The sequence below is a fragment of the Rhea pennata genome, chromosome 8 (genome assembly GCF_028389875.1).
Source record: "Rhea pennata isolate bPtePen1 chromosome 8, bPtePen1.pri, whole genome shotgun sequence".
Taxonomy (NCBI): domain Eukaryota; kingdom Metazoa; phylum Chordata; class Aves; order Rheiformes; family Rheidae; genus Rhea; species Rhea pennata.
Window position 1 is genome coordinate 11,791,787 of NC_084670.1, and position 24,557 is coordinate 11,816,343.

Consider the following 24,557-nt stretch of genomic DNA (forward strand, 5'->3'; position numbering starts at 1 on the left):
AAGCGCTTAAGAAGGACTTGAGAAGAGAGGGTAAGGAGTTACGTGGGGAAGTAGATTATATAATGATAGGATTAAAATAACCTCTTGTTTGGGAAGTTGTTAGGTTTCACCCCATGTCCTGCTGTTAGGAATTAGGAGGAAGGTGTAACCGTATCCTGTTTCTCGCAGCAGCTTTGAAACCATCTGGTACTGCAGCCTGAGGCAGGTCCTGCACAAGACACCAAGGGTGTGACTCAGCCTAGTGTTTCCTGTGCGCCTGAAAGCATCTCCAATAAAAGATGCTCAAAGCAAGGAAAGGGAAACCAGCAAGAAGGCCAAAATACGGCACCAAGAGGTAGAGCTTGTGAGTTAATACGGAATAGCTACCAAGCCTTAGGGCTGTCTGCACAAAAGCTACACTAGACCGTGGTTTTCAGCTTTAGCGAGGAATTCAAACTGAAGTTCTGACTGCGGGAGCAGCAGGACCGAATGTGGCCGCACCGGGGGCTCCGCGCTGGGACGGGGTTTGCGTGGCGACACAGTCGAGGCTGCAAAGCTCAGCGAGGCTCCAAGGTGCCCCCGCAGGGCCAGCCGGGGAAGGCAGGGACCCCCGCGTCCCCGGGGGTGTTATTCCAGCGCCAGCTTTCCGGAGCAGGTGCTGCGTGAACCGGGGCCGGAGCCGGGAGCCGGCCGGCAGAGCCCGGGCGGTGCAGCGGCGCGCGGGCGCGGGTGCCTCGCAGCCGGGCCGGGGTAGGGAGAGCGGCGGCAGCCCCCGACCTGCCTGGGTGATTAATGAGCTGACAGTAGGGTATTGATAAGGAATTAACCTTGAGCCCTTCTTGCTTCAGCGTCAATAGCGCGGGAGCCAAGTACACGCGTTTGATTGGGAATCCGCGCTCGGCCTGCACGCACGTCGATGGGCGAGCGCGGGGCGCCCGCGCCGGGGGCCGGCGGCGGCGCGGCGGCTGCGGCGTGCGAGCCGGGTGAAGCCACCGGGCTGCCGCGTCCTTGGGGGGGGGTGGCACCCCCGGACCCGCAGCGGCCCCACGGCGGGGGGGGGGGGGGTGCAGCTCTTGTGCCGCGGATCCGCAGCGTGGGAGCCCTGCGTAGGTGCCCACCCGGACTGGGCCCGTCCCCCACTCCGAGCAGTTTGTTTAATTAAGTGTTTTGCCTAATGGGATTGCCTCATTTCCATAACAAACTGGCTGGCTGTCATTAGGTGGGCTCCCTCATTCATTACTGTTAATTAGATATGGATCCCCCAGAAGGCGGTGCGGGGTGATGAACGAGGCCCCTGACACACGCTATTACGCATTAGCATTTTCTCAATACATTCGATACATCACAGCCCTCCGCTTCCTAAAGATATTTTAAATAAAATATTAGCAGCCCACTGTGGGGTGGCAGAGAGAGGGGAAGAGAGAGTTTCCAGCCCCTCATCCTGGCCTCAGGCCTCCTCCAGGCCCGGGCCCCCTTCCCCAGCTGGCTGGCCAGGGCTGCGGGACGCTGCTGCTTGGCAGGGGCCGGAAAGCACCGGGTCCTGGAGCCTGGTGGTCCGGTGAGAGGTTCGAGCGGGGCAGGAGGGGCTCTCCGCACTAAAAAAGGAAGAAAAAAAAAAAGTTTTTTTTGCCCATTGGACTGCTGCAACATGTCACCTGGGTAGAGAAAGATCCCACAAAAATTGGCCAAACCCTCAGGTCACCTGGCTGCAAAAAGGGCCCAGGTGTTCTGGCTGCTCAGGGACCCCCCCCCTCCCCCAGCACCCATCCCCGGGGGGCACCCAGCCACCATGGGGCCAGGCAGTGGGGTGGGGGGAAGCCCCCATAGACCCATCTGCAAAATGTTTGCAAACCGAAAGCGTCGGCGCCAGCACGGCCGGCCCCCAGCCGGGCAGGGGGGTCGACCCACGGCCCCCCCCCCCAGCACCGCCGCAGGTAACCCTACACGCTGCCGGCGGCCCCTAATGCAGCACGTATAGATCTGTTGGGGCTGGGCGCCACCTTCCCCCCGCGCCGCCGGGGAAACGGCGAAATACCGCGGCCGCTCTGACTTCATTAGCGGGGTGGGGGGCAAACCTGAACCCCCCCGCCCCGCGGCCCCCGAGCCGCTGCCCTCCCCGCGCCGGCCCCGGGGCCCGAACCTGCCCGCGGGGCTGCCGGCTCCATCCTCCGCCCGGCGGCCCTGGCTCTTAGCAAAAGGAATAAATAACGGCGCGGCCTGGACGTCTGCGGCAATTAGGACTTTTAAAATCGTGTTTATTTGCAGAATAAAGTGCTGAGTTCATTGCCTGCCGCAGCTCCCCTTACGTGCTCATTTCTGGCGGGCGGCAGCGGCACGGGCTGCATTTTTATGCCCTGCCGGTGGCTCCCGGGCGGTTCTCGTCCCTCGCTCCCCGCTCTGCAATGCCCCGGGCCCCCGGACGCGTCCCCAAGCCACCAGCCCTGCCCCGGGACCGGGCTCTGGACACGGGCGCTGCCGTGGCCCCGTCCCGCCGACGGGCTCCCCCGCGCCGCGGGGCTGCAGGGCTCTTGTGGCACCACCTGCGCTTCCAGGCGCGGAGGAAGAGGAGCTGCTCGGATGCAAAAGGAAACGCAGAGAAGGCTGGAGGGCCCAAGAAGATTTATATTTGTTTAATTAATGTCAAATGTAGTTTACAAACGGGAGTGACAAGTACCTCTTTGTATAATATACACTGACACACAATCATTGACACACCGGAATATCGCTTTGTGCAACTGGGATTCTTTGGGCAAAGATAGGTAACTCCGATTTCTTTTTTTTTCCTTTTTTTTTCTTTTTTTCCTTTTTTTCAATGGTTTAAACTCATTACAGAAGACGGGAAGCGGCTGGTGCCTGTTCCGATACGCAGCTGGCTCTTGCAGCAGCCAGCGATGAGACGCTGCTCTCCCCAGCCTCCCCCTTGAAAATGGGATGGCTTTACAATTAAAAAAAAAAACAAAAAAAAAAAACCTCAAGAAACAAAACAAAGAAACAATGACTAGTTACATATGGTTTTACACATACGTACATAGAGCACACGGCCGGTCCACAACACAGGCCGGGAATCCTGGCTCCCGGGGCCTATCTCCAAGGGAGGACTGGGGCCGGGTCCTGCCGTCTCCCCCTGCCCAGCGGCTCTCAGGGCGGCCCGCGGCACCTCTCCAGCGCGGCGCCCAGGCCCCGGCGCTCAGGGCATCACTGCCCTGCTTGCGCTGCACCCGCAGCCCTGCCTCACCGCAAACCTATTCCACTTCCGAACCCCAAGATCCCCGTTTCACGTGCCTGCCTTTCCCCTGCTGTGAGCGGTCCTGGCCGGGAGAGCTCGGCTGGGTGCAGCCTCCCCCTCCGCTCCAGACTTGCCGGGGCCGGCGGGACCCTCCCGCCGTGGCTCAGCATCTCGGTTCCCGGGAGCTCTGCGGGAAGGTTCCTGGGCTCCCCCCGAGCAGGGAAGGCTGCAACCACCATGCTGCTAAAAGCTTGGAGACCTGGGAAACCGTCAGTTAAGCGCTGCAGATTTTTGCCAAGACGATGATAAAACACAGCTCCTGCCTTTTGGTTTTTCTCAGGGTGCAGTGGGATCCTTCTGAAATCACTCAAGGGGACGCTGAGGGAAACAGCTGCTCTCTGGAAAAAGCATCAGGCACGTGGCAGAGGAACAGGGCTGGCATGTAAGACATCCTGCCTCCCGAGGTGGCCTCCTCCTGCAGCACCCCAGCGCGGCAGAGCTGGGGCTTGGCTCTAATCGCCTCCCTCAGCCGGCCTGCGCTGGCTCGTGCTTTGCACCAGGAAACACAGCAACGAATATGCACTGCAGTCTCCAAAGCATCTTAAAACGCGCCTTGCCCTGCCACACCGTGCTCCTAGCGCGGGATCTGCTTCAAACGCCTCTGCGGGAGCAAGGGGAGATGCGTTTCCCCGCTCCCGTCTTCCTGCTTCGGGGAGCTGGCACCCCGTGCGCGCCCGGAGGCTGCCTGGCACAGCGGGCGCCCAACCGAGCGCCTGGCGCCGGGGCAGGGCCGTGCGCCGCACCGCGCGGCCGGGGCTCCTGCGCGCAGGGTGCACGTTCACCTCGGGGAACGATCGACACCTCTGTGCCTTAGGTCCTGAAAATATAAAAAAAAAACAAAACAGGCCAGATGGCAGCTTTGGTTAAGGCTGAGGATATGGGGGATACGGACAAGCACGTGGGACTGCTAGGGACGAGCCAGGGAGGGGAACCTCCAGCTCACAGCCCGCTCGCTCGGCCCGCCGGGTCCTGGCCCGCGCGGGGCCGAGCTGGGATGCCGTGGGGAAGAGGAGAAGGGGCTGGCTCGGGTGCCGACACCTCTTTTCTGCTCTTTTGTCAAAAAGCAAGTTCCCGGAGAGCGGGGAGCTACGGGAACGCGGCGCGGGAAGGGCCGGCCCTGCAAGGCTCGCGCAACGTCCGAGCGCCCCCGTGCCAGGGAGCGCTGCGGTGCGGTGCGGCCAGCGGGACGGAGGCGGCGGGCTGGGAAAAACCCCCCGCAGGGCCGCCCCGCGCGCGACGCTGTTCCCTCCGCTTGCCCCGGGAAGGGGCTCCGGCGGCCCTGCCTCGGCCGCGCACCCGCAGCCAGGCGGGCGGCTCGGCCCGGGGCAGGACGGGCTGCGCGGCCGCGGCTTTGGAGGAGATGCAAGCGGGTTAGTCCCACCTTCGAGCAGGGAGTCCCAGCCGGGGGAGAGGGCAGCGCCTGGCCAGGCTGTTTCCTTCTGGCTCCTTGCCGTTTGCCCCTTCCCCAACTGGAAAAGGCAAAAGCGGCTGAGCCAGACCTCCTCCCCCTGCCCCGTCCCCCGGCGAGGAGTTAAAAGCCGTGTCTTTCCGGGGATAACGATTCTATTATAAATAGCCCCATTAGCTACAACTAATGACAAAAATCCACCTCCTCTACTCCCCATAAGTTCTGTAAGTTATGGGCAATGCTACAGCCATTACTAAAAGCTGTTAACTTCATATCTGAATGAGGAAATATACACCACAGAACATTAAACCATTTATATTATATATATGTATATATATACTTTTTTAAACTAATGACTTTAATGCCAAAACTTTGCTGAACCAAGAAAAATATGGGTTTAATGTTCTCTGCTCATTTTTTTTTCTTCTTTAAAAAAAATACAACCCAAAAAAAAGGAAAGGGAAACTTATTAGTATGTAATGTTTGAGTCTATCCCATTTATACACAACATTGTAAACATATATAATCTATATTACATGTGCTTCATTTCTGCCTGGGTGTGTTTTTTTTTCTTTAAACCTTTTTTTTTTTATCACTAGAACACCACAAAAAAAACAAAACCAAACCAAACCAAAACCCAAAACAAAAAACAAACAAAAAACTGAACAAAAACACAAGTTACAGGTTATTTAACATCTTTCTGTCAAGGGTCCCTTCCCCAGTGTCCTGGGGTCAGAGTGGTCAACAACACAGTCCAAAGGAGGGCTCATGAGCCATCCGCGATGCAAAGCCAGCTCCAGGGAATGGGGCGATGGGGAACACTGGTTTTAAAAAAGGGGGCTTCACAACGAAGGGTTTGGTTTTGCCCGCTGCAGATGCTGAAGGAGGTCTCAACACCTGGGAGCCAAGGCTCCTCACTGCTTCTATATCCTCAAGTCCACATCTGGAGTCTCTGGGTCTTTTTTTTTTCTTTTTAATTTTAAAACGTCTGTTTTTTTTGTTGCTGTCGTTCTTTTCCCCCATGGTGTGATGAGCTGAGGCGAGTAGCCGGGTCCTGCCCTCCCGCTGGGTCCTTCATAAGTAGATGCGCCGAAGGTCTCCGGGAGACGTGATGGTGTTACACTGGGGACAGAGCTTCTTGGCACCCTGCAAGCAGCAGATGAGACCAACAGCATGAGAACAACGCACAGCGAAGGAGGGCAACCCACATGGACCCACCCTTGGCCTAGGATCCCCAAAAGGGCAGCATGGGAGCAGGAAAGCAAGGCCAACCCCCTTCCCCAGCATGCAGGGCCCTGCAGGTGGCAGGGCAATACCCTCCCAAGAGCAGGCCCCGGCTGCGAGAAGGGGAGGCAAGTCCGGATTTGTTTCTTCTTAGCCCCCAGTCTCCTCATTCCACTCCAGTAACAGCAGCAGGTCCCCAGCACCAGGCCCTGGCATGAGGAGGTCAGGCAGGTTCCTAGCTGAGAGCTGAGGCTCAGGACCAAGACTCTTCACCTAGCTCGGCATCTCTGTGGAGAGGAGCCGCTGTGGATGGATCTGCCTCATCCCACAGAGCTGTGATCGCCAGCTGCCAGGCAGATCAGCTCCTTTCCATTCCCCTTGCTCACTGGCACCCCTTGATGAGCCAGCTCAGGTCACAGAACAGGCAGAAAATGAACCCAGCACAGTTTCCAGTTGGGATGACCCAACCGGCTCACAGTGTGATTGGACAAATGCCAGGAGTAGGCACATGATCAGAGAGGACCTACGTGGCTGGGGGGACCATCCCGTTCAGGGCAGCACGCTGAAGGATCGCCTCTGTTGTCCTGTGAAAGCTCTGGAGCTCCTGGCAGGAAGGAAATCCATGTCCTGTCCCATCCCAGCCTGCCAGGGCTGCCGAACTCACAGACCTGCCTTGAAGACAAGTCTGCCTGTTCTGCCAAGGTGAACTGAAACCAATAAACTCTGAGCCCAGGCAAGCTAACAGGAGGCCAACATGAACACTACATGAAGTAAAGCAATGGCTGATGTGCCATCTGTCACCGAGCCTGACAGCAACAGGGTGTTAATAAGCCTCAGAATCAGGGTCAGTCTAAGCCGGTCATCATTAGATTGGCAGATGTGACAGACAGCTGATGGGAAAAATGACAGAAAGAAGGCTCTGCTGCGAGGCAGCCTCTTGTCCACAGCACCAGCAGCACAGGAAATTGGGATGCCCTGGCTTTCAACACCAAGCATCACCTCAGCACAACCTCCTGCTGCGCAGAACTGTGCACAGGCGCTGTCTGCACTCCCTGAGTTTTGCTCACGGCTGTGAGCAGGCCTCACTGCTGGAGGTCTTTCCAGCAGGTAATGCCCAGTGCTCAGCATGGCCAGAAGCACAGGAGCAAAGTGCCACGTGAGAGCCTGCCAGCTTGCACGGGCCTTGCAGACGGAACTGAAGCAGCTCAGTGTTCAGTAATGCTGCTGCTCCCCGTTAATGGGGCTTGTTTCAGCATTTGCAGCAGTGAGCAGAGCATGTTACAGGACATGGACTGAGTGGCAGGGCAGGATCATGTCTTGCCACAGTACTCTAAGTAGTGCCACCCACTGAGCTGAGGGAAACACCTAGTGCGGGAGTTGGCACCGCTGCTTAGAAAACCGTGAGGGTCCGCACTGCTCCGTAACAGTGCCTGCACAGGGAGAATGTGGGCTTTGCCTCCCTGAAGCTCCCCAGACCCAGCTCAGGTTCCAGTCAGATTCCCTTTGCTGCTGGTGGCAGAGCAACTGCCCTGATGCACGTAGGAACTACACTTGCATCTGAGATCTAAAACAGCCACACACAAAGGCCTGTTGGCCTAGAGGTGAATGATATGCATAAACGGATGCCCAAGACATCTTGGACACATCACTCTCAAGGTACGAGGTGCAGACAGGATGTGACAGACCACTGGTGGTCTGGATGTTGTGTCTAGCTCCGGCACTGGCGACTCTGGGCATGTCTTTCTGGCTTTCTGAGATGCATCTCAGAGAAAAGCAAGCTCTTACTCTGCATGTGCTTCTAAAAAGCAAGCTTCTTGCAGTAACTCCTATAAGTAGGAGTGAAAAATGTTAAGATCTGCCCCTTCCGCCATATTTAGAGCCACTGTGGGTTGGACTGTTTGGCAGCACTGCCAAACCGGGGATTCACTTATTTGGGTGCAATATGATGAAACACCATGTTTCAATTGAGTTCCTTCTGAGACCTGCACCACCTTGCAGTTTCCTGGTCCTCAGAGGTGCCTGTTGTATCTGGCTGGCCTCTTGGTATCATCTTTATAGCTTGAGGGTCTCAGGGGAAGAGGCATGAAGGTGCTGGGAAATTCACTCAGAGCATGCTGTCAAAGGGGCAGCAGTTGGCTGTGGCCCCATTTGGGCTTTCCTGCGTTCCCTGACAAGCAGAAATAAGCGTGCACAGGGACTTTAAGGCATTCCAGATGTGACTAGCTCCATGCATCTGCGTCTGTGCTCTCCTTCCCACAACAGGTACAGCTTGTTGGTCAGCAGCTACTAAGTGTTCACCCACGTATTTAAAGCTTCTGTCTCTTTGGATAACACACTGGAGAAGTACCTTCTGCAGCACAAGTCTCCTAACACATCAGATGCCTCAGTCTGCCCTGAGTCTAGCATGGAAGTATGAATGAAAGTGCTTGCTGCCACTTGAAACCATGCCCCTCTCTATCCCGCAGTGCTCCTGTGCAGTGCTGAAAAGCACTTCAGCAATTACCTTCCTTTAGCCCTGCTGAAGTTAGTGGAGATGTTTGGCTGCAGATGGGGGGAGGAGCACCAAACTAGTCCCTTTAGTTCAATTTTACCAAAAGCAAACCTCAACTGCTGCTATCTCACTGGCTTGCAACTTGAACCCCATTCTGGGATTTGGAAGTGATCTGAGACTGCAGGCAGATGTATGCACTCCTTTTCTCCAGGGTAACCTTGCTAACGCAGACCAGACAGCTCAATGCAGGGAACCTCAGAAGGATAGGTTCTCTGGAAAGCCACCCTGCCCAGATGTCCCCACACTAAGCCCACAAGGATGGTGGCACAAACCTGATTAAACTGACTGCAGCTTTGCCCTTTTCTCTGCAGCCAAAAAAGGTCTCGCGTGCAATTACTTCAAACTATGGTGAAAGAGAAGATGGGTGAATTTATGCTTCTACTTTAAGCAGGCCTTGGGATCTCAGTCCCAGAGATGTGCTTTCTGCACTCCATGCTTACAGCTTTAGAGGGATCCACCCTGCCCATCTAAGGCTGAGAGATGCACGTTGGTTGAGCTCTCAACCATGTCAGAAGGCAGAATCCAGCCACATTTTGATATTTTCTGCAAAATCTACTTGACTTGAAACCTAATATAAGTGGAACAGTCCTGGTAAAGTCTGGCACAAGGAACAAGAAACAGCTGAGAAACTCAGATCATACTGCCACCAGGAGATAAACCCTGATGCCTCTCCAGGAGTGGGTTGCTTCAGCTGCTGTGGCCTTCAGCCTTACCTTCCCAGTATCACTATGCCACAGCCAACCAGGCAGGGCACTGCTGCCTGCATCAGCACACAAATACCGGCCACAGCGCACACAGTGCCTGGACCAGGGAGGCCAGTGGCTGGTTCCCACAAAGAGAAGGGCCCTGCTGTGATTTTTGACTAACTGCAGATTCTCTTACGACCGTGGTGGATGTTGTTTCACCAGCATGCCGGAGGACAGCCTGTTCTGAGCACTGAAGCTCAGGTACATCATAGGGGACAACGCTGTTTTAGGGACGTTCAGCAGCCTGGCCTGAATGCCAAGCAGGCTGACTGCACGTGGCGCATGGAGGCCCAGGTCTCTGGGTCTCCCTACTATTTATGTTTTGTATTAAATAGTTCAAGCCAAAATAACGACTTTGGACTCTTGGGGAAGCCTTTTTTTTTTTTTTTTTTTTTTTTTTTTTTTTTTTAATAAAACTGTCATCCTCTGCACACATCAGCATGCTTGTCAAATTCAGAACTAACTCCTGATTTTTTCTTTTTAGATTAAAATTGGTTAGGACCTTGTTCCTTACATCTGAGTTTTCTGCGTAGGTGTACAACATTTACTGGCACTAGCATTTAAACTCTCCTCTCTTGTAGAGAGGCACATAAGCATGTACACACACACATGCTGGCACAGGCACAATGAAAAAGCATTTGCTCCCCCACTGCTCACCTGCCAGCTGGGGTTACTAAACTTTTTCCTTGAAATAAAAATGCTGTGGAATAATAAGTCCCACCTGTCGGCCATTTCTTTCTTTCTTTCTTTTTTTCCAGGTCCTTCTGCTCCTTTCATCATAGCTTCATGGAAAAGCCTTGATGTGTTATAGCTGCGTGTGCTAGAGTAAAGGCCACCTCAGCTTTTCCATTATAAACCCCAGTTTTGAGGGGTTTATAAAACTCTGCTGCAAGAAGTTTGCTCCAGGGCTGTTACAAAGCAAAGAAAAGGGACTGGAACCAAGATGGAGTTTATTTTTTCTCCTCCTTTCTTAATTAAAATTTGGCAAGTGATTGATCCACAATACAGGCTAATCACTTGGGGTAGCAGTTTGAAAAAGACATTAACGAGAGTTGAGATGCTGAGTAGTCGTTAGGGCTCACATGGTGCCAGGAAGGATTGGAGTATTTTGTCTTAAATTTGCCTCTTAAAAAAAATTGTGTGATGTCTGCTATAAATTGGCTAAGGAAGAAAACTCAAAAGGAAGGGTTTAGCACTTCTTCCTGTCCTGTGGGCCTACAAATGGGCATTTTCCAAGCAGAATATGCTATCAGGCAAAGAGAAGAATAAAGAAACACACACAGAGCAACTTTACCTACGAAGTACCATTGTCAAGCTGGTCTCAAAGCCTGCCTATTTTTTCAGGAAGGAAAACCAAGGCAAAGAGATGACAGGAGGCACCCAAACCAACAGCCGGTGTGCGTGAGATGAGGCACTAAACTCCAAGATCCAGTCCTCAAACAAGACGACAGCCCCCATTTCTGCACGCAAAGCTGCAGTAAATGGTAATTCCCAGAGAAGCAGCTGTTCACCACTGCCCACAATTACCTCGAGCTGTCAGGGTTAAAGCAATTGGAAGAACATCCTTTTTCACAGAGCTTCCTTAACTGGTGGAACTCACTGCCACAAGTTGTTGGAGACCAAAATTGAAATATGTTAATAAAAACCTGGACAACCTCACAGCAGATAGGAACACTGTGATCGATCAAGCACAGTGGTCTCCATGCAGCTGTGGTCTCAGGATGACCCTACATTGCTGGAAACACTGAGGATTCACCCAGAAGGACTGCTCTGTGTCTCTTACAAAAATATCCCTTCAGCCCACATGGGATATATGGTATTACAGCCTAGAAAAAGCTACAAGGCTAAGAACATAGTAGCATAATCTACCAAAGATATAAATGTGTCAACTGCAAAGAATATGTGTATATCGATGGATCCCCTGAAAGCATGTTCCATGATGCTTTTTAAAAGTCATTTTGTTCTAGTTTTGCAGTTGTCATTTTCAAATAAACCCAAGACAGGCAAGTACAAGCCTCAGGTCAGCAAATGCACACAGGAAGAACAGGATCTAGCACAGAGTAAACTCAGCAACCTGCACCTCATAAAGAAACCTGTCCTCTATCTGTACCCACCAACAGCTCCATCCACTGGCCAACAACAGTTCGACTTCACTTTTAATTTCACCTACTTAGGAAGGAAGGATACCAGGATTTGGGAGATCACAGAATCACAGCCCTGATGGACTTCAAGAAACTACCAAATCCATTTCCCTGGTAAGGCTACGTCAACCTGAATTACCCCCAGTAGACATGTATCCCACCTGTTCTTACGAACCTCCAAGGACGGAGGCTCCATGATCTCCCTAGCAAGGCACTGCAGCAGATTGCTGATCTTCACTGTTAGAACATTTTTTCCTAGGATGAGGAAAATAGTAAACCTATCCACAAGTAACTGTATGGTCTCTGTCAGCTAATGGAGAGGGACACAGAACAGGCAGACAAATCTCTTCCAGGAGGTGATCCATCCCACACACTCCAGCGATGCAGGGCTACAGTCCAACAACCACCTTAGCACAGACACCTGCCTTGAGGATGGCTGCAGTTCAGGGGAACAAGCCCTACCTCTGACTGCTCAGTCTAAGTCTCCCTTGCTACAAAGCTATTTCCTCTCCCGTCTTTTCAGAATCTGAATGTGTTCTCAGGGGCTTCCAAAAGGGATCATAGGAAAGTCATTCAAGGCTTGTGTCCCAGTTGCTGTTTAACCTGAAGCTGTCACTAGCTCTCTTCCTCCTCTTGGCATGGTACGGATGAATGAAAAACGCCACTGTGTTGTGAGCCAGAGACAACCAGCAAATAGGAGCCAACTCATCAGTCTGGTTTGAAATAGCAATGCAAAAACAGCACATAAACCTAGCTGGAAACTGCTAATACCATTTCCTAGGAACCTGGGCAAGAATTTGCATGGCATTAAGCAACACTTCTTGTATCCCCCTCACTGTCTCCATTCCCGTTGTACCTAAAGGCACGGAGCTGCTCACCGCCCATACAGCACACACAGCGCACCTTATGCCTGTGGCTATTGGACCAGGGCCCTCAGGCAGACTGGTTCTACTTGGGGAGCAAGTTGAAGGAGACAAAACCACCTATTTATAGTGTCTTGATGCTGGATGAAGGGATGTTTCCTCCTTTTCTCCATCCTGAAGAGGACTGTCTAATCAAACAGCTTCTGCTGGGGCTCAAGTGCAGGCTAACTCAACAAGCACCACAATCTCTGTTCTCTAAAACTCCCTCTAGGGTCTCCTTTTGCTGAGCAGACCCGCACTCTGTTGTGACCCAATCTTGCCCTCAGGTTAATCCAACACAGCGAGAGGGGAGAGAGATGGAGCCTCCTCTGGTGGATGTTTCACCTCCAGCACTAGGAGTTAGTTTGATGCACTGAGCTCTTGTATAACAGTACTTAATCCGGAGAGCTCAGCAGCCATTTGCACGGTCAGGGTTTAAAAATATTTGCCCTTCTCCCTTAAAAACAGAACAGTTATAATTTGGACATGGGCATCAAGAGCCAAAAGTTTGAAAAATCATGTTTTCAGAAAGCCTAAACACTATAAAGATCTAATCCTTGTCAACAGCCTAGACACCTCAGAAGTCAGAGGATATTACACATACTCTGGTCACTGTAGTACCATATCCCAGAAAACATTTAAACTTTAAGCCCTTTAAAAAACTTTCTACCTCCTCTGCTCGGCAGACAGACAACAGCATTGAATTTCGTCTTGTCTTCAACAGCCTACACGGGTTTAGAGGTGTTCCCAGGCACTTCAAGCCTTCGACTCCTTTCTTAATACACAGTTCTCCCTCTCTCTCATACTCACACACACTCATACTCTAATTTAATATTACATCTTGGCTGTGCATATAAAACACAGGCACACAAGAGAAAACGGACTTTTCACTAGCAGGGATGGCAGATCTCCAGAACGTTCAAAAGCGGCCGGAAGCCCAACACAACCCGCCCGCCCCAACTCCTATTAACTCCAACAAATTGTTTATTGCACAACAGAAGAAACATGTCGCCCCTCTCCCCCAGCCAAGTCCTTCCATGTGTGCTGCACGCGCAGGCTCCCTCCATTCCCTCTCCCACCCCCACTGGGGAGCCAGCTTTATACCCAAGGAAAGGTAACAGCAGAGATTGTTACACACACTATCCCACAGCTCCTCGCTTGTTAAAAAAAACAAGAGTCTCTTTTGTGCCCGAAATAAAAGGAGATACCTTAATTAGAACAATGCAGGTTGGTGAGCATTAAACACTGAGCCCAGCTGCTGTATGCCATTAAATTCATAAAAAAAGGAGGGGGGAAGGAGGGCAGCCTTAACGAGATTACACACATTGACTTTGATCAAGACACAAAAGCACCAAGGCGTTCCAGGGTTTTTATTGCTGTCTTCGGGCTACATTTTAATGGTTACATTAGAAACATGCGAACACAGGCTGGGAGATTTTTTTTTGAGACGGGAAAGAGAGTGCAAACATGCCTTGTGAAAAGGCCTGGTTTAATAAATTGGGGGCTGCAGGGAGAAGGTAGGACTGGGGAACAGATGAGTAGCCACTTATTAATTGCTTCCCCTACGCAAGTGCCAAGTCCTAATATGATGTCTTGCTGGACTATTCCCATCCCGCCTGCGTGGTCGGCAGAAGAGCCACGTGTGGATAGCACAGAGCCAACTCAGTCTCCACCTCCCTCCCAAATACCAGTAGGGGAGGCAGCTCCCCCTCTGCAAGGGAGGGTGGGATATCCAGGGACATGCTAACGCCTTGGTGCCTGGAGTGTGATTTTCAGGTGTTCTTAGAAGCAGCAATGACCACTGCATGTGACACAAAAAGGACTGACTGAAGTTGAACTAAGTTGCTCCTAGCCTAAGAACAGTTTGAAATAGGTGTGACAGATTTAAAAGATCACTTGAGGCTGCCAGGATGAGGAACGGACAAAGACTTCAGAATAAAGAAAACGAAGAAAATCAGTGTTTCATCCTGTGCTTGCAGCACCACTGAAGAAGAATAAGACTACTCTTCACCTAGCAAAGGTGGCACAGTGCACGTAGCCACATATGTGTCTTTTATAACACGCTGCTAAAATGTTTACAAAAGCTTGTATAATCTAAATAGTGACAGGGTGTAGCTGAAGAGCTATAAAATGTAGCCCAAGGGATAGCCAAGTTATTGAGTTGCTATTAGTACTCAAGCCCACAGGCACTTCATCGTCCTGGTAACTTTTCTTGGACAAAATTTTTAAAAGGCAAGATTTAAAGGAGCACGATCAGCTTAATAGTAATTCCAAGTGCACAACGTGTTCTATAAAGTGGATTTTGTAACGCCTTACAGAAACAGTTTTTAGGAGTGGCATTTTCTTACATTTTTTGCAACCCAACACTGTATCATCTTGCGAAGAAAAGAACTAGAAAGCACAGCTGAGTATTTTCCACTCCCCAACCTGACTGAAATGAAAGTTTGATTTAAAAGCCCACAGTTTTAACAAAGGAAAGGAAAACACTTTGTTTAATAACATCTTAAAGTTTAACCTAATGTCCTCTAAAACATGTACAAATTCCTACTGCATTGGGTCACCAATTTCATATTCAAGGTAATCTCCAATTTTCCAAACTATAGAGAATACACTTGAAAGCTGCACAGTGCTATTTCAAATAATCTGAAAAATACAGATTCACATTCATAAAATCTCTCTTCCACATTATTTATCCTGAATGTGATTCCTTTTGCTTCAGGTGAATATTAGGTTTCCTCAAAGCTACGCAGACCAGGAGATCTCAGTGATCTGGCCTCCATTCCCACAGCTTTACTTTTGCATGGATGCCCCACAGGAAATTATTGTAACACAAGTCTGTCCCAGCACAGAGCTCTGACAGGAGTAATGGCTGTCCCTACAGTGGCAGAGGAGCACGCAATGAGCAGCACTGTACTTTGGTCTCAACAACTCAAACACAACCCAGTGAAGCCAAAGCCAGAGTGGGGTGTAAAACAGCAAAGGTTGGAAACTTGCATGTACAGCACTTAGGTTGTTTAAAATAAACCAAAAAAATGTCTCTCCCCATGATGATTTAAAATAAAGTAGCCTGGAGAGAGAGAAAAGTCTATGAGTCAACAAGAAAGTAGCCAAGTGTCTCACCAGAGTCCGCAGCCAGCATTCTTCACAGTGCACGTGCCAGCACTGAATGGAAGTCAGGGGCATTGTGTACGAGTCCTGAGGAGAAGAAGCAGACAGGTTATTCCCACATAAGGGATCCACTAGTTTTTCACTCTCAATCCTCCCACAACACCCTTCTTTGTCAGTATGGCACTCGCTATAGATACTCTAATTATACAGCAAGAAAAGGCAGGTTTAATCTTGATCTACCACATAAGGTTTGAAGCAATGGAAAAACAAAGCAGAATTAAGATGGTCTTCCATTAACAACTTCCACTGACTTCGCATGTAAGAACTGCACAGAGATAGCAGTGTTTGTGCAACAGAGGCAGAAAGTCTCTGCAGTCCATTTTTCTGGTTTCCAAGAACTCCTGCTGGAAGCCCATAATCCACTCAAGTGACCCGGCTTGGCTCAGTTATCTCAAGAGCATCTAAAGTTGCTGTGGTCACCTGCCATTATTCCCCTCAGAAAGGTCACCAGATTGTACAAAAAACAGCAACAGGGTAAGATTAACCCTTATCACAGCTATCTGCTCTGCAGGAACAGCTTAACTACATCCCAAGAACACTGCCATTATTTTAGCAGGCACACATTCTCCTGAGTATTTTTTATCATTGCTAATAAACCTTTTGAAATCATCAGCAAGCAGTGGTCTCTTCTACGGGATCAGAGATGTGGACCGCATCCCCATATCTGCCAGTCATGAACTGAGGGAGGGCACCATACATAAAGCTGAAGTTGCATAGAGAGAGTCCTTTACAAAGCAGAATTTTCTTCTACTATCAGCAGAATACAAACCTAGCAGGAGATAAGAAGCTTTGCAAGCTCAGACCATCAGAGGGAGCTGCTGCCCTTCTTTAGGGAGGCCACATCACCACCACACATAGTAAGCAGGACACCAGCAACTCTTAAATACTCAGCAAACATTCCTGTTCTTGAATCACCCAAGTGTGTTTCAGAGCAGAGATTCTGCTCTCTTATGCATATGTAACTTCATACATGCAGAAAAAGAACACAAAGTCTGGAAGTTTTTCATAGTTAGGCTGAAAGGGAAACACTATCTACCAAAGTCAGGGCTTTCTTGCCTCTAATACAGATGGACAGGTACAAACACCAGTAGAACAACCTAACGTATATAAAAATTTCAACAGTTAAAAAGATCTAGTACTTTCCTTCAAAGGGAAAGAAAGAGGCCATTTTTGGTGTACAGTGACAAAGATGAGTTCTCCCATCCTACCCCAAAATGACAAAAGAAAAAAGCTTCTCCACCTCAGCAAAGACAAGGCAAAGGTATCAAGACATTTCTGATTCATGACCACAACTGGAGTGCTACTCACCATGCAAATGAGACATTTATAGCGGTCCCCACGGGAAAGCTGCCTTTCTAACTCACGGACACGAGCCTTTAACGCTTCAAATGTTGTCACTGCAGAGTCTTCTGTAATTCTACAAAAGATGATGGAGAGTCAGCATCACTGAGCATACAAGAATGTTAAAAGTTCAGGGAAAAAAAAAGTCTCATGGTAGGTACTGCACAGGAAATGGCAGCATTCAAACTAAGACATCCAGCTTGTGCTGAAGAAGAATTTCCCAAAAGCCCAGTGTGAATTCTGTGAGTCCTGCTATTAAAACCTTTGGGGTTGTGAATGTCATACACAGTAAGTATCTGCAACACATGGAAACTGAAAAAATGTTCCTTTTTTTTTTCTTTCCTTTTTTCTTTTTTGTTTTCTGCCTCTTTTCCTATCTTCCTTTTGGGATTCTTTGGGACCAAATGCTTTGGACCAAATTCTGTGTGTTGCTCTACAGTTGGTGAGCTAACTTCTTGTGGACAGTAGCAATCGCTCTTCCCCTTAAGGAATGGATGTCTTTTCTGGCCATGAACCATGTGGAACACAAAAGCAGCTTATTACACAGGCTCAACACAATGTATTGCTTCTACGCTAAATGAGACCTAGCTTGTTGAGTTCTAATACTGAAAAGGAGGAGAAACCAAAAGCAATGGACACTACCAATCGGACAGCTATAAAAGCAGCTTTACAATCTCTGCTTTCCCATTTCCTAGGGTCATTTTTGATGGCCAGCATTATCTCTTTTGTCATCCAGGCACTGTGCTGAGGGCAGGTAAGTATAGTATATTTTCATGGTTCTGCAAAGCTGATGAAAAGAGCAACTTGCCAACTTAAAAGCAAGGGCAGACAGCTTAACAAACGAGATGCAGGGAGCATTAAGGACAAGGATGCATTGCTCCAGCATGCTGCAAAATCAGACTTCTACACTGTGTAGAGATAAGAAGGGGCCTCTAAGCATTCCCAGGAAAGTTTTACAGAACATCATACGGGCATTAACAGTTTCACTCTTGGGGAAAAAAAAAGCCAGAGAGCAATCCTCATTTACTTCAGTAATTTTCAGACCCATCCATGTAGACTTCAGTTCAGAAGAACCTGAAGACTACCCAAACACTGGAAACACCATCAATCACAGCATAAACCACAGTGGCACCTACATGTTGCACCATTTTAGAGGATGATCCATCAACAGGTGGCTAAAATATAGGTCCAGTGGAACTACAACTGATAAAATGAACTGCAATCCCAGCACTCCCCCAGCATACATGTGCTTGCTCCTTTATTCACCAGTCACTGTCACCAGCACCCAGGGAGGGACATGAAGCACCTCCAATATGGTGATTCTGGCTGGCTGTGCCCAAGGCTGAATGTAATTCTGAACACCTCTTTCTTTGCCACACAGACTAGACACAGCACAAAGGATAAAAACCCTAGTTCTATCAGTACAGCAAACAGCTATAAACTACACTGAAAATGGAGCTAGTTGTTAAAAGATCTTGAATGAACTTACTGATTAGGGCACTACAGAAGAAACTGGAGCTGTAGGAATGCATTGGTTCAAGTATCAGTGGCATAAAGCTCCTACAACTTTACACCTAGTTTTGTACACATCAGACACTAACTGCAAGGTTGCCCAGAGCCTGTTCCCTACAAGACCTGACAGGCAGTTTTCAGGCAAAATCTTCCTCAGAAAAAGATTCATTGAAAATGACAGTTACTGGGAAACAGGGCCCACTTAAAAACTGCAGAAGAGGCAAAGAAATACATGCGCCCCATGATAGTCTGGTGAGTAGGAACTCCCTGGGGAGAAGGACACTGTAGATTCAAGTCTTGGTATGAATAAATACTCTTTGGAGAAAAATAAAAGTTTCAACAGGAGACAGAGCTCCCACTGTGAAACACCTGCTTGCTCCTACTCATTGGTATAAGTTATTGTCATGTCCTAGTTTTGTTTTTCACCTGCAGGGAATGGTTTGTGTTTTCCAAAAAAATCTGAGGTTTTCGTTTGGTCTGAGGGAGAAATAGGATTATTTGTTTGTAACTTAAAGACAACTGAGGGATGAGAAAATCATTTCCCTTCCAGTCTGGCCCATCAGCAAGCTCAGGCTGGACAGAGGCTGCAGTTGAATTTAACTTTCTGGAATCCATTTCTCCTTCCTGCATGCATACAGGCACTGGGGTTTTAAAGGGAACGAGTGAGCATGGCTCCTGCTCAAAGTGTGCGGCAAGCAGAACATTAACCCTTGCTGAACTTTCCTCTTACTCTCTATGGGGGACTCCTTCCTCCTTTGAAGGGCAGGTGACTCAGTAAAGGAGAAGTGGAATCCTTGAGTAGATCCAAGCAAAGGTCATTTCATCCCGGTCTTGGCGTAATAGCGGTCAAAGCTTGAAAAAGAAAAACTTGCCAATGCAACAACTAGAGGAGATAGAAAATGGCTTGTTTATAGAAGTCTAAATGGCTGACCCCCATTGGCCAATTTCGGAAAGTCTCTGAGATAATCGCGCCTGTCCAGTAATAAACGAATGAATCAGAAAAGGAGGCTGAATAGAGGTATAAGCAATAACGCTCAGAGTCTGCCTGATACAATGGCCAATCAATAGGAGGGCTGTAGATCAGGGTGCTAGTTAGCTGGAAAATTACCGCACCGCTGCGTGCGTCACGCTGTAGGGATCCTGGACAATCAATGTGGGAGGTATTGATTTAGTTATTATCACTTCATACGCTCCAGACATTGTTAAATATACATTTATTAACAAGACTGGGGTGCATTGGTAAGAAAGGGAGCTTTAGCCACTGCAATATTTCCCTGCGCTGATCAAAGCTCAGCTTTGACAGACTTTAAACTCCATGTTCCTCCCTACTAAGTGCGCTCTCAGGACAAATCCCGATGCACAGTATAGGGGATAAGACACAGCTCCTATCTCACAAGAGAGATCATTCTTGGCCACAAGTGAGTTTTTTGCACTTGAGACTTCAGGAAAGTCTCCTAGAGCAGCAGAAACCAGGGACGTGAGGGCCAAGGGTCAACCCAAAGTGAGCGATAATTACATGGTTGCTTCCGAAAAGCCAGAGGAAATGAGGTCAAGGGAAATACGGAGAACATCAGTAAATAAAGGAAACTGGAACTACCTCCAGGGATGGAATAAAGACAAGAGTTACTTCCCATGTGTCTGGCTCCCGTGGTGGCAAGCACACTCAGGATACATGCCATTCCATTTAGTGACATTTTACTGGCAACCTGCTGTTTGTGTCCTAAAGATAAGTATCACTTCGGAGCAACTCTTCCTGCAGCACCAATCTTGGAAACTCTGTTAGGCTTCCCTCTCGTGTACACACCTTACATGTGCTTGCCAGGAGATGGAGAGCTGGGAGTAGGTTGTGCAGGATTTTTACAGGGTGAGTAATGCCAGGGTGGAGTGAGGGTCAGAAAGCCAAAGTCGATGGAAGGAGTACGGCTGCCTACCAGCTACCTTGCCAAGGGAGGCAGAGGGAATTACAGCAAAGAAGGAATTAGGCTCCAGGGCCCTACTCCTTGCTATGCCTTGACTCAATGCTGGATGTGGGAAGACTATTTTACAATTTTGCACTTCAGTGCTCTGATTTGACGCACGTGGATAATGTCATTTTATCAGCTTTGGCAGAAATCTACTGAGTGCAAGTGTTGCAAAGGGTTATGCCTCAAGCTCCAGTCTCTAGTTCTTCTTCTACCAGAGGTACGAGCAGCTTTGCTGACACGTGGATTGTCTTCACTGGCAAAAAACTTCTCAAGAGGGGCATGTTCATGCTTAACTCACTGTGGAGCCACACTTGCACCACAAGTGGGGGAGCATGAACAGGAACATTTATACAGGAGCAGATATATGAAGGAGGGGCCTTTTGCAGAGGAGGTTTTAATCTGCATTTCTCTCTGGACTTCAGCAACTTGGCAGTCACACTTCAGGATGCTGGGTACCAGCAAACAAGTCTATGAGAGGAGACAGCACTTCATAGTTTCCAGTCTTTGTGCCCAATACATTTTTCTGCTGTTCATAGCAGAGTTTTGGTCAACACTGAAAATAAGAACAAAACTTTCTTCTTTTACCTCCCTCTTGTTTAGTAAATCCTTGCTTTGTTCAGGTAAAATGTCAGGAAAAGGGCACAAATATGCTACGTATGAGAAAAAGGATGCATCTGTAACTTAGAGCTATTAGCTATCGCTTCCCGGGAAATCTCCCCCAGGAACTGGCTGCCCCCCTTCACAAAAAAACTTTAACCCAAACGCTGGCTATTTGTCAAACATTAGCATGCATGTGATCTTTGTTTCTCCAAATTAAATCGAGCAATTCCTACCCACTCTCCCAGTGGGCAATCACAAGCAATTCCGTTAATTAAATTATCTCTGATTCTGCAGCTCTGGAATCTCTCAATTGACTAAGTCTGTGCTTTATCATCAACAAAATACTGGACCAAAAGGAAACAAAAAACGCTGATGCCAAAGTGATCGGTTTCAGTTAACCCTTCCCAGCTGGATGTTAAGGAGCTGCTCAAGATGCTGTTGGACTGGAATAGGCCCAAGAGGCTCATACCAGAGCTGTTCACCCGGGATTCACTCCATTATACAGGAAAAAACAAAACAAAAAATCCCACACTGCATTCAACACTCTGCCTACTTGAAAAACACAGAAAAAAGCAACTATTAGCTGCTGAATGAAGCAGAAAAACACCTCAAAGATCAGTAAGCCCCTGTGAACACCCCATCCTCTGCTCACTCAGATCTTACTTGCTGTTCCCAGCTGTTGAGGACTCTCCATATAACAACATTCCCCTTTGGTTTATTTCAACTGGATATAAATTTCCCTTCTTCATAAATGGCCACACTTTACATAGCATTCCATAGCTTTTTACAATTCCACTGTTTGTATGTACCTTGTAAAACACACTTAGCACTGATTAAATGCACCACCAATAAAATTTCATGGGCTACTTCTGACACTTGATATTCTGGCCCTCCTCCCTCTTCCTCATACATTTATTTGTTTTCATACGCCTGTAAACATAGAATGAAAGAGGAGAAAATTTACTGTACCCACTGACAAACCTGAGGGTGATATCTTTATTTTCAAACAAAGACTTTATCTTCCCTTGTCCAAGGTGGAGAACCTGATCCCAGCAGAACATACAAGCCATTTTCCTGCACTAAGAGCAGAGGTCAGGTCGCTAGCAGCTTACATATCATAAATATTAGAAACAGACTGGTCGATGCTTTCAAGGCAGAGTCAGACTAAAGTAAAATACCAGGAGCAAAGAAGTTGCTCTTGGCTATATCCAATGACTGCCATAGATGACAATTATCATAACCACTATTCTATTGCAGACAAGAAAGACTACTACCTAGAACTCATTTTGTAGAGTAGAAATCTTTAAAATTCAATAAAATGATGCAAAAACCCTCCAATGTTAGTGCATAATCATTTAATTGTAGCGCTCTCTCATAGCCAACTTATGTTCAAATAAGAAGGCAACTTCTTCAGAGCAGAGACCAAGTTTTATTAGTCTGTAACATGCTGTGCATAGCTGCTGTGGAACAAGTAACAGAGGCATTCACTTAGCACTGAGCAACAGCACAGCACAATGATGCAGCTTGGATCTCGCATATTATCTTCAACACATCTCCTCCATTAAGTTTCAAACAGACTAAAACAAACTCTTAATTTTTCTGGGGTGAGAATTGTTTTTAATCTGATGAAAGAATTTCAACTGCACCTCCTACCTGCCATCAACTTAGCAAACATTTACTGCAGCATGTACTATTGCTAATATTACGGCGAGTTCATTTTAGCAGATGACAGTGAGAATGCCCAAAGTTACTGGCAGATAAATGGATACAAAGTACCTCTGCGCTTACTGTAGTGCAAGAACAGTAGCCAACTTTTTTTCAGCTTTATAACAAGCAAAACACCTACACTGACAAGTTAGTTTTTTAAAAGAAAAGTCACAGGTGGCTTTTAAAGGAAACAGGTACAGCTCAAACATTTTAAGTATGTTAAGACTCTAAAGGAAGTCTTGTACCAGGCACTGGTGGCAGATTGACTGTGAACCACCCCAGAAGGTGCAGACTACCAGCTTGGCATGATGCACTGAGGTTTTATTTCACTAGATGAGCAGGCTAAGGCAGAAGAGGCCAGATCCTTAGCAGCAGAAATTTACCCAGCAAAGCTGTAATCAGTGGTGATCCATGCTGAATTATACCAGCTGAAGTTTGGACCCTTAGTCTATGAGAATGTCAGTGCTAAAACCAAATCTTCTGGCAAGACATCAACAGTTTAGGAGCTGGCTTCCCCTTTATTTAGCTAAAAATCTCATTTATTGGATTTGTTTGTTTTTAGACTAACCTCCTTTAAAAAGGCTGACTTATAATCCTGTAAAACATTGTCACATGTATTGAGGAAATTGGCACAGCTACTTATTTATTGTCCTCTAGAAAAAAAAAAAGCACTCTTGCTTGATTAATGTATGTTTTTGTATTGTAAGATATTAAAGAATGTTGCTTCACCTGTAATTATAGGGAATAGTTTATTTTGGCAAAGTGCCCTGGCTTCTGGTTGCCAAGTTATGAATAATGCAATGTTCCACATTCTAATTTCCGTGTTCTATGCTGTGAATTCGGAGCGGGGTGCATGCAAGGGCACACACATGAGAAGCTGAGGCTCTCCGAGTCACGAGCGCCTCTATTTTATACTTGCTTGCACAACTTGTTAATACTGGCATCTGCTTGCCAAATTCAGAGTTTGCTTCTGACTAATTTCATCTTGATGCAAACCAAAAATGTTGTCTCTTTTCTCCCCACAGAAGAATTATTTCTCTTACACTAGCATGCACCATCACAATACCACTGAGGCGAGCTTACGGCTGCATGAAGGCGTTCTAAGCCGCATTTAGTTGGGACTTGGTAAAGATTCCCTGAAGAATTTAACGACAGAAGAATTCATTATGCTTTCGTATCTCCTCCGCCTCTACAACACAGAGCCCAACAATGTCTTTACAGAGCAGGAAGTAAATTCAGGCACTGACACTGTCTCTCTCTCTTTTTTTGGCCTGCGTTTCATGGGGACACATGTGCCCAGTCCCAATCAAAACAGAGACAGATGGCACGGCTGATCATTCAGAATGGAAGGAGCCTCAGAGTCAGCACGTTTAGATGCATTTGCAGGGCTACACAGTATCCACTGGCCACTGGGACTGATTTAAAAAGAAGGCTAGAGAAAGCCTGAGCTTGCGCCAAAATTTAAATGTGCCATTTGAGCAATTATGGTTCTACATGAAAGCTGGGAGAAAGAATGCATGGGTCATTCTGATTTCGATTTAGAGACTATGTCCTCTGCTCCAAAGAGAAAATAAATGCAATCCTATTGCTTTACTGAAGCAGCTTTGGTGATAAAGGAAACCATGCTTTGAAGACTATTTTGCTGCAGCAAGGCTTTGTTGAAGCCACATTCATTGAGTTAGAAAATGATTCTCCACACAAACAAATAAATGTACATCTAATGCATTAATATGTCAGATCACCTTTCAAGTGCATCCTTCATCTCGGTGACCATAAGAGTATTCCTAACAGATCTGTGATCCTGCATCATGTTTTCTATCTTAATACAAATCAGGGCCACAAAAGGCAGCAAGTGGCAACGGAAAATGCAGCTCCTCTTCTCAATAAGGCACATAGGTTAGAGGTTCCAGCTTACTGAGACTTGCTTTGATTCATGAGTAAACATGTTCGGATTATGACCAAGCTCCACGTATGGCTAGCCAAGTATATTTCTCTATTGGAAGACTTACGGCAGCCGTAACCCATCAT

General features: G+C 48.0%; 1 protein-coding gene across 4 annotated transcripts in view; it reads right to left on the bottom strand.

The window, feature by feature from the left end:
- Nucleotides 1-5,044: 5,044 nt before the first annotated feature.
- Nucleotides 5,045-24,557, bottom strand: part of RNF220 (ring finger protein 220) — a 228,797-nt gene continuing 209,284 nt past the window's right edge. For all 4 annotated transcript variants that reach the window (XM_062580882.1, XM_062580880.1, XM_062580881.1 and 1 more), the window contains 3 exons: nucleotides 16,714-16,822; nucleotides 15,358-15,432; nucleotides 5,045-5,819 (listed from right to left, as the gene is read on the bottom strand). In XM_062580882.1, the coding sequence (XP_062436866.1) occupies nucleotides 5,748-5,819; nucleotides 15,358-15,432; nucleotides 16,714-16,822 (256 nt within the window). In that variant the 3' untranslated portion in view covers nucleotides 5,045-5,747. The remainder of the gene's footprint in view (nucleotides 5,820-15,357; nucleotides 15,433-16,713; nucleotides 16,823-24,557) is intronic.